The sequence below is a fragment of the Rhamphochromis longiceps genome, linkage group LG17 (assembly GCF_057381845.1).
Source record: "Rhamphochromis longiceps isolate RC_006_pf linkage group LG17, R_longiceps_female_GT1.1, whole genome shotgun sequence".
In the NCBI taxonomy this organism is placed as follows: Eukaryota; Metazoa; Chordata; class Actinopteri; order Cichliformes; family Cichlidae; genus Rhamphochromis; species Rhamphochromis longiceps.
The window spans coordinates 8,366,080-8,376,178 of record NC_140573.1 but is presented as its reverse complement, the minus strand read 5'-3'; the positions used below and the strand labels follow the sequence as shown (position 1 = coordinate 8,376,178).

The following is a 10,099-nucleotide window of genomic DNA, read 5'->3' as shown; positions in this document are numbered from 1 at the left end:
TCATAATGTCAGAATGGCAACATGTATTTCATCTGAAGAACTACAAAGCTTATCAAATGCTGATAAATATTTAAAGCACATTGCATTTAGTCTTTGGTGAAAAAAAAGGAGTAGATAAATATTAAGCTGTTTATGAAAGTCTTTGTGCTTTAACTGTCTCCTTGACAAACAACCAGCTTCACCTGGTGCTCTATTTCTGAGCAGCAGCACCTTGTTTAGACCCTAAACAGCCCTGTGAGAGCACCAGAGAAATCAGCCAGGGACATCTGCACTGCAAGTTAAAAATCAGAGCATCGAGTAAGGAATGGGCACAAGTTCAACAAGCACTTGAGTTTTTCATTGGCTTTGTTTTATGTCTGTATTGTGTATTTCTTCTGAGGATAAAGACAATAAAGCGTGACTGATGAAAGACAGTCCAGACAGAGTGGTTCAGTAGATTTTTATGGCACTACTGACATGGGATGATAAAAAAAGAAAACACTTTTTCAAAGTATGCATGGTGCAAGATGTAATTAGCCCAGAATGGAAATACAAATATGGTATTGTAGCACATATACATATCTTTTAGCTTTACTTTTTTCAATAGATAAAATATAGTAAAATAACTTTTCATGGAAATAAAAAACACAAACACTGTGATTTTACTCTATAGAAATAGTTTTTAAAAAAAATCTCTCACTTTTGGCACTTTACAGAATAGCGTTTCCAAACCTGTACCATAAAATCAATTTTTGTAATTATATTCAGACAGTTCAGGTTGGGTTGTGCATAATAAAGTATGCACTATACTCTGCTTGCAGTTGTCTGTCAGGCCCTCAGCAAAGCCTCTACAGAAAAAGGTAATGGCCTCACAGCCGGAGTCCTGACTGAGCCGCCGTGAGGGCTCTTAACAGAGTCGGCATGAGGAGCTGCCTGGGCGGCAGGAGTGTCTGAGCTCCAGCTCTTAGCTGTCAAAGGTCTGGGATCAAAAGTCCTGCTGGGTGCGCTGATGTCTGGCTGACCCAGGACACTCTGATCTGATGCAGAAATAGCAAGTGTGACTGTTGAAGAGCCATTTGAGTCCATTATTTCTGCTCGTTTTGGAGGGGATTTGACAGGAATAGCACATGACATGGCCTTGCCATCATTTCGGAGTCTTTGTATGAATGTCGAAGGAATGACCTCTGCTTGTTTTGTCTTCTCGCTGTCTTTCCATCCATTCTGCACCTCCTTCTCCTGCCTGCTTTGCTGGGAGCTCTGACATAACAAGAAGTCATTATAGTCATTTCCTGTGGAGTACCTGCTCTTCAGGGGAAAAAACTGATAAAGCTGGAAGTCACACTCATAAAAGGGCTTGTATCTGCACAGGGGCACATAGCTAGATTGCCCTTCAGTTGTGGGATCCTTGCTGGGTGGGCAGCAGTGGAGACCAGGGGAGATGGGCAAGGGTGGAGGGTGAAGCATAGGAAGGAGGGCCGAGGGGGGGAAAAGGTCGTTCTGCAGCTCCCTCTGTCTCAGTTCATGCTCCAGCATCACATTTTCCAGCTCTTTGTCTGCAAACGCTCGTCTCTTCCTCATCCGGGCGCTGATGGAGGGGCACATAAAGTGTGTTTGGTCACGTTGCGTCTGCTTCGACCAGCAAGGGGTGTCGTCCTCTGGAGGCACAGCAGGTTTGATCCCTGAACGTGGGAGCAAAGCCACATATTGCCATTACACATTTGTTTATGCAGTCAATTTATGGATAATGATATTGTTCCGACCAATTAATTGCTGTGTTTATGTCTGAGCACTTTGTTGTTTATTATTTTAATAATGCAGTTGGTTAGCCGCGTCACTGTTGCTTTACTGAGAGCGCAGGGAAGACAGAGAGGGCTATAAAGAAGACAAAGCCTCCAGCAAGTCTTGACTGCAAGCCAGCAGGTAATAATGCACACAGTGTATTACAATAATGGCCTGTTGTTATGAAATAGTGACGTCTCGATGATGGGGGGTTTGTTTGGATAAATGAAGTGTGTCTAGCCAAACTAAGAAGGAATACCCGTGGCACACTGACTACAAAAGGACCTGCAAATGCTAATGCAATTACACGTTTCTACACAGGGGCTGCAAATGTCACTGAGAAGGTCACTGTCACCATTTGGAGACAAATATACATTTATTTGGGGGAAAAAGCTGTTTCCCACAATGCCAGTTAGAGTTAAAATTGAGTTTCTACTGGTTAAAGATGGAGGAAACCTACAGGGAAACTACGTCTGCACAATTTTATTTCTCTTCCAGCTTTGACAGGACGTTCAAAAGCTTTACCATGTCAGCACAGAGCAGGTGAATGATGATATGCTCCATGGAAAGCTTAATTTATGATGTTGCATGAACCTAAATATCATTAAATCAAAAGCAGAAGTTGTCTACACGTAAAGATTCATTCATGTACAGAACATGAAAAGCTGGGAATAAAGCAAGACGCGATAAAGGAGACGCTAATTAAACTTCACCCTGCAGGATGCTCTTGGCCACGATGCTCGACTCGGCCGCTCTGGTGTAACACTGATATGCCGTTCTGCGCAGTGGAGCTGCACACCTGACCCCCTTCTTGCCCTGAGAGAAACATATGAACGGGAATAAGACATTTGGACACAATTATCTTACAGTCAGACGTTCACAAGGTAATTAAAGGAAAATAGTACATGATGTAAGAGGCAAGGAGAATCTCTGGGATTAAAACTAAAGACAGAGAGAATTTGCCCTTTTAACTCCAGCATTACTGCTATTACTAGGATTGCTAACTATGTGGAATTGGTATGCTATTTTGCGCAAAGAAGCACTCAAGTACCCAGTTGTATCTATAGCTGCTATTTATAAAATCCATTATTATACCATATGTATATAATTAGTTTAAACTGATTTTTTTAAGGAGGATTTAGAATTTTGTCTGCAGTAATAAAATCAACATAATTTTCCCTATAAATGCCAAATTAGCAAAGTAAGGCACTCATTATTCTATGGGATTTTATTATTATTATCATTATATTACCTCATTTGCTTCTTTTCATTTCTGCACTTTTCTTTTTATTTGTGATATAACCCACTGAGCTGGTTTCTTATATTTCTTTTCTGTCATCCTAATGAGCACTTGACGCTCTCTCTTTAAAGCTCAAACCACTCATTCAAATTAGAAACAAAACAGGGCTTAAATGTTTCAAATTTGAGCATATAAATGCTGTTACATGAAAACAATGTAAGCATTTAAAATATAAAAGATATAGTTCTGCACGTTCATCGAGATTTTAAAAAGTTGTCCCTTGCTCGATATATAATTATTGTATCGAGTGAAAAAGTAAGCAGTAGTGCTATCTCTACAACACAGACTGTGAACTGTTTTTTTTCTAAACGACTTAATAAAATGTATTATATGCCCCTTGTGTTTCTATAGAAACAGATACAGGGACGCTTATCCAAAGGTGATATTAAAACGTGTTGTCACCCTCACTGCCTCAGACTCATCCTCAGCTTTTCTAGTCCAGACGATCAGAACCAATTTTTGGGGAGCTTTCCTACTGATTTTGCCCTTTCATCAACCATACACTGTGCGTACTTGCTCCATAATAATCATCTACAGGATGCCATGGATACGTTTTTGTTTGTTTGTTTTATTTGTTTTTGGTTGCCCCCCCCCCTATCTTTCTTCTTTCACTGACCTGCCCCTGTGCTCGTCTCACCTCCGCAGCCTGCTGCCGTCTGAGAGCGACCTGCGCCGCCATGACGCGCTGGCGCTCCACCACCAGCAGGCAGCAGGCACAGCGGCAGTCCCTCCAGCGGCAAAAGCGTTTGTGGCCTTTCAGACAAGAAACGACGCCGTGGTTTCGACAGCGGGCGCATTTTGGACTGCGAGTCATCTTGCGCGGCTTCATCTGGGGCTGCTGCTGCTGTCCCTCCGGGAACAGAACCACTTTATTTTCTCCTCTATCCCGGGGACATCCGTCAGGCCTTGTCGCATCAAAAACTTCTTCAGATTTTAGTTCCTCAAGTTTTACTGTGGTCTCCGGCTGCAGGCCTCCTCCCAGCTGAGCGGACATCTATGACTAATACTGAGGGAGTTCCGCTGCGAATCTGCTTTCCTGGTGCTTGACTGAGTTAACCTTTACGCAAATGGTTAAACAGGATTCTCGAGGCACAATACAATGCAGCTCAGTTTCAACAGGATGGTGTTTAAATAGAAATCTTCCAATATATATGTAACAATTCAATCAGGATAATTACACGTAAACAGAAACAGAACAGCTCCTTCCTAAACGAGCAAACAAAAAAGAGAGAGAGAGAGAAAAAACGAGGCCCCTGGTTTGGAGTGGCTGTGCGCAAAGCTTTACAGAAAACTCATTCCTACAGCACCAAGGCATGTGCCGAGGTGTCCTGCACCAACCCTACTGCTACTGCCGCATGACACTGTTTTCGGGGTGGAAACTTTACAGCCTACCGCCAGACGTTTGAAATGTTAAGCCTTTGCTCAGCTGCTCTCTGACGCCGTTTCCAAGAAGAAGCAGAGAGGAGACCGGGCCACAATGCCGAGCTCCTGGCGCGGGACTCATCCGCAAAGATTTCGGGGAAGCCCAATCTACAGCAAAAGCGTTTCCCTCTCCCTATAAACGCCTATACCTGCCCTGCCCTGCCCACCTTCCAAGCTGTTCTCATCTTTCAGGAGAGATTTTGGCAACTTGCCTGATCATCTTGAGCATCTTGCCGCTCGGCGCAAGATCTCAGTTTATGTCCGGAAAATATGTTTTTTAGCATAAATGTCCGACGCCTTTCATTAGTAAATTCTAACATATAGATGGGTTAGGTGGTGGATTTAATATAAAATATACAATAAGGTCACGTGCAGTTAGTGGTGCATGTGGAAGCTGTTATGTTTCACCAGACTTCTACAATATGGGCTAATTGCGCACGCGCCTCCGGGAGAGTAGGCTGAGAGAGTGAAACAAGAAGAATGACATTTTCATATTACCAAGGAGTCATCTTCATATTCACATTTATTCATAAAAATAATTCAATGATTTAATGGTTCTCTTGATGTTAGGCTCATTTACCATTTCTGACTCTAAATCAGAATAATCTAAAATTAAAAAAAATTTAATGCAAAAATATTCCCTCTCAGTAAGGGTTGAGTAAATGTGTAGATAAGTGTTTTAACATTGGTTTAACGAGGGGAAATTAATCTCATTGTCATATTTTTGAGAATTAATATGGTTTCGTATATTTTATTATGATGTCAACATCAGTAAATGCTGTTGCATTTGCCAATGAGTTGTCACGAATAGTGCATGATTTAAATGAAAGCTGGAGCGCCTCCTTCCTCTGATTTAGCGCTCAGTTTGAAAAGAGCTCCTTGTCTGCATGGGTACCACACACTCTGCTAAAATGCTATGAAAAGCCTGCTCCCTACTGGAGGCGCTCTGCAATTACACCCGGGGTAATTTTGGAATTTCTTGGTCATTTGACATCTTTGTTGTCTCTGCATCAGCTGACAATGACAATTTTTAAATTCTCTTAAAAATCTCTCTCTCTCTCAGATAGATAGATAGATAGATAGATAGATAGATAGATAGATAGATAGATAGATAGATAGATAGATAGATAGATAGATAGATAGATAGATAGATAGATAGATAGATAGATATTCAAAAATTCAAAATATAAGTAGATTTTTTTTTCCATGCCATGTCTTAGTCTCAGCGTTTCAGATGGGAAAGGGCCAGTCATCTTTGGTCTTGATTCTAGATTTAGACAAAGCCAGATGTGCTCAGTCAGGAGATTGTAGTTGTGAGCTCATAAAGGGCCAAAAGATCAGATGATAAAGCTACTGGTAAGAGCCACCTGAGCCCAACATAGGAAAATCAAATATTTAATAACAAAAATGTAGGACTGCAGCAGACATTGTGATGATCTAACATTTTGTCGTGTCAATAAGCAGCAATCTGGAGCTCAGCCACAGTGGACAAATGTGTTACAGTAAGTCATAAACATATTTTTCAGTCCATCAGCACCTTTTAAAAGACATGTTGTTCCCAAAATAGTGAAATATTTGACAATAATTGACATTTGACTATGCACAATACATCAATAAGCAATAAATCACTTTACATTTATTAAAAAACAAAAATATAAGATGTACATAAGTCACAACTTTTACCATGACACTCAAAATTGAGCTCAGGTGCATCCTGTTTCCAACGATCACTTGACACATGTTTTTACAATTTGACTGAAATCCACCTGTGATAAAATCAGTGTATTGGAGATGGTTTGGAAAGCCACACAGCTGTCTATATAAGTACTAGGGGTGCAACGATATTCGTATCGATATTGAACCGTTCGATACAGTGCTTTCGGTTCGGTACGCATATGTATCGAACAATACAACATTTGTAATTTATTTTATCAATTTTCCTTCTGACGATGCTGTCTGTGTTGAGCGCTCAGTGAATCTGTGTTCGACTACTCCGCCTAGGCTGCACTGTCGAGCGCAGATCCACTGAGCGCTCAACACAGACAGCATAGTCAGAAGGAAGAGCGCAGGGCAAGCTAGCGAGACAGAAGTTAAGCTCTACTTGCAACAGGCAAATTGAACCTCATTCAGATCTGGCGTTTGGAATTATTTTGGTTTTCATGTGACGTATGACCCTGAAGGTAAGCGAGTCATGGACTAAAGTAAAACAGTATGTTGGATGTGCCATGCAATGCTCAATTACATTGGTGTGAACTAGTGTGTTAGCGCAGTTAGCTCGTTAACGTGTTGGCCGTCTAGCCCCATGCACGGAGCGATCGGCGGTAGCTCGTTAACGGAGATTTGCCGTGTTGTGGTGTTAAGGTCATTTCAACGAGATTAACCTGAAAGCACTAGTGGGAACACGACGAATATGACTGCACATTTACGCCGACATCATCCTAGTGCAAAGACAAGTGGAAGCAGACAAAAAAAAGCAAGCATGCTACTAACTTTAGCCGAGTCATTTAGACAGCTGTTAGCACATGATTCTCCTTATGCTGCTGAGAATATAGCCCAGAAGAAGCGGATAGTATAGCTTTTATTTTGGAAAGAGCCATTTCTCTGTAATAAACTCTCTTTTCCAAAGATGAGTGATTCCTCAATCAGATACAGGGCTCGCAATATCGCTAGCCCGACGTCCTGGAGCTAGCGATTTTTTTCAGTCGGGCTACCAAAATCTTTCTCTTCCCTGCCCGTCGGGCTATTGTAGGAAAAATATATGTCAATGCTTTTGCATTCTTTCAGAAATGTAGCTGGGTAATTATGTCATTGGCATCGGTGAGCCACTGTCAATATGTGACATATTGAAGTCGCGTTTGAATTTGCGCTTGTTTTTTTGCTTTCACTTTGCAATCGTGCGAACTGTGTATAGAGAGCGACAGCACTGATCTGTGAGTGATGATAATTTGTGCACCAATTCCTCTGACATCGTCTTATCAATCGTTAGCTTACTATGCAAACATGACAAGTGAAATCTCCCGCAGCTTACACATGTGAGAGGTTGATCGCGCAGAGAATCGCTGAGCTTATGTGAGTGAGCGTGTAAAAGCATTTCAGTTCTGCTGAGCCAAATAAGACAGGTCAGGGTGAAGAAGTGACAGCCAAAGAAAAGCTTACCACAAAACGGAGAAGTTATGACAAATCAGACTATAAGGCAAAAAGAAAGTGCAGCTTTATGGTTTCATGGACAAAAGAATTTCTGTGGCTGCGATATGATGAGCTAAATAACCAGGGCTGCACATAAGTGGTCCGCAGGTGCGCATTCGCTGTCAAAATAAAAAACACGCACAAGGGTTAGGGTTAAATTTAAAAACTGTACTTTTGAGTTAAAATATATATTTATAATTTTAATAAATGACAAATTAAAAATGCATGAACATTTTTTTGTATCGAAAAAATATCGAACCGTGACACCAAAGTATCGAACCGAACCGAACCGTGAATTTTGTGTATCGTTGCACCCCTAATAAGTACCATAGCTGACAGTGCATGTCAGAGCCCAAACCAAGCCATAAAATCCAAGGAATGGGCCGCAGATTTCCAAGCTAGCATTGTATCAAGGCACAGATCTGGGGAAAGGCGCAGAAAAATATATGCAGTATTGTAAAGTTCCCAACAAATACAGTGACTGACCTCCATCATCTGTAAAAATGTTAGGAATCATTTGGACTTTTCCCCAGAGATGGTCAACCGACCATACTGAACAAACATGATAGAAGGGTGACTGAGAACATGATGGTCACTCTGACAGCTCCAACATTGTCTGGTGGAGAGGAGAACCTTCCAGCAGGACAACAGTTTCTGCAGCACTCGGCCAATCAGGCCTGTATGGTAGAGTGGGCAGACGGAAGCCACTCCTCAGCAAAAAGCACACGACATCCCACCTGGAGTTTGCCAAAAGGCACCTGAAGGACTCTCAGACCATAAGAAACGAAATTCTCTGGTGTGATGAAACAAAAATTGAACTCTTTGGCTTGAATGCCAAACATCACATCTCAAGGAAACAAGGCACCACACATCACCTGGCCAATACCATCCCTACAGTGAAGCATGGTGGTGGCAGCATCGTGCTGTGGGGATGTTTTTGGGAGCAGGAACTCAGAGACCAGTGAGGGCTGAGGGAAAGATGTATGTACAGAAACATCCTTGATGATAACCTGCTCCAGAGCATTCTGGAACTTGGGCTCTGGTAAAGGGTCATCTTCCAACAGGACAACAGCCCTAAGCACACAGCCCAGATAACAAAGGAGTGACTTTAAGACCACTCTGTGAATGTTCTTGAGTGGACCAGCCAGATTTGAATCTAACTGAAGATCTTTGGAAATGTCTGTGCATTGATGCTCCCTATCCAACCTGATGTAGCTCGAGAGGTTCTGCGTAGGAGAAATTGGCCAAAAATAGACGTGCCAAGCTTGTAGGGTGTCTACAACTGAGCTCAGTTTATAAATACTTGTGTAAATGTTATATTTCAGTTTTTTATTTTTAATAAATTTGCGAGAATTTCAAGCAATTTTTTCACTTTGTCATTATGGGCTTTTGTGTGAAAAGGGTTGAGGTAAAAAATGAATTGAATTCATTTCAGAATAAGGCCGTAAAATGATGCACTGTGCATCAAGTGATTATACACATCTATGTGAGATAAAAAGCATCAGCCATGGTGACCCCATGTGTATCAAAGAAAGCTCACAAAGAACAAAAGGAAGGTCATATCAAAGAAAGCTGGTCCCTAGAGGCCGCAGCACTCGGGGGAACTGCTGGTGTCCAAGTGGCTTTCAAAAAACTGAAGTAGGTTTCTTCAAAAGGAAAATAAATGAAAACTGTGAAAACTGCATAAATGTTTCATGTGATGTGCCACTTAATTGATAAGTCTAAGAAAAAGATCAAGCAAATAAGATAAAATGTCAAAACAATACAGGGGAATACATTACAATAAGCCCTTTGGTTCTTCTGAATGTTGCACAAAATTCAGCAAGTATTCTTCTGATATATTCTTTTTTTTCCCTGACTTCACCATCATGTGAATACACATACTAGCTGCTACACCTTTGACAAGAATGACATATTTTACATATCTGAAAATGAAGGCATAACAAAAACAGCAGCAGTTATAGAACATCCCCCAAAAATGGGCAATTTTTTACATATTTGAAATGTTCGCTCTTACAGTGAGAGCAGCAGACCATATGAATCAGATGGACAACCATTTTTTTCAACTTAAGTCACTTTGCCAACCTACTTAAAAATAAATAAACAATGCTAGACTAATACACTCAGATAAATGTAGCTTCAGTGATTAAAGTACAAAACCATACTCTTAGACTGCAGAGGCAAAGCAAGAGAGACGTTTTCTCTAGGTACAGAAGTTAATCAGTGAACTGACAATGCATTTGAACAGCTACAATATGCTCAAAACTTTTCCATTTGTTTTGCAATTTTTGAGTAGCTGTCTAATGACCTCTTTTTAGTTTCTAAGATAGACAAGGGGTACTTCCCAAAGTCTGACCTGCACAGGCCCAACCGCTCTGTGTCCTCCTCAGTCATGTTGGTTACTCTCATTGCTGCAGAAGCACTAAAATACTG

General features: G+C 41.2%; 1 protein-coding gene across 2 annotated transcripts; it reads right to left on the bottom strand.

Moving 5' to 3' along the window:
- Positions 1-438: 438 nt before the first annotated feature.
- On the bottom strand, positions 439-6,996 carry dmrt2b (doublesex and mab-3 related transcription factor 2b). Of its 2 annotated transcripts, none has more exons than XM_085387205.1 (3): positions 3,675-6,996; positions 2,472-2,574; positions 439-1,658 (listed from the first exon to the last, which is right to left on the bottom strand). In XM_085387205.1, exons 1-3 carry the CDS (start codon positions 4,050-4,052, stop codon positions 808-810), a joined length of 1,332 nt encoding a protein of 443 aa, XP_085243331.1. In that variant the 5' UTR covers positions 4,053-6,996; the 3' UTR covers positions 439-807. The 2 variants fall into 2 exon arrangements, with proteins under 2 accessions (XP_085243331.1, XP_085243332.1); XM_085387206.1 differs by having other exon boundaries at positions 3,696-6,996.
- Between the last annotated feature and the right edge of the window lie 3,103 nt (positions 6,997-10,099).

Coding starts and splice junctions, on each gene's coding strand:
- dmrt2b (XM_085387205.1), bottom strand. CDS start 4,052: ATGTCCGCTCAGCTGGGAGGAGGCCTGCAGCCGGAGACCACAGTAAAA. Junction 2,575..3,674: donor TGAGACGAGCACAGGGGCAG/GTCAGTGAAAGA, acceptor TGTTTCTCTCAG/GGCAAGAAGGGGGTCAGGTG. Junction 1,659..2,471: donor GGCCAAGAGCATCCTGCAGG/GTGAAGTTTAAT, acceptor TCCCACGTTCAG/GGATCAAACCTGCTGTGCCT.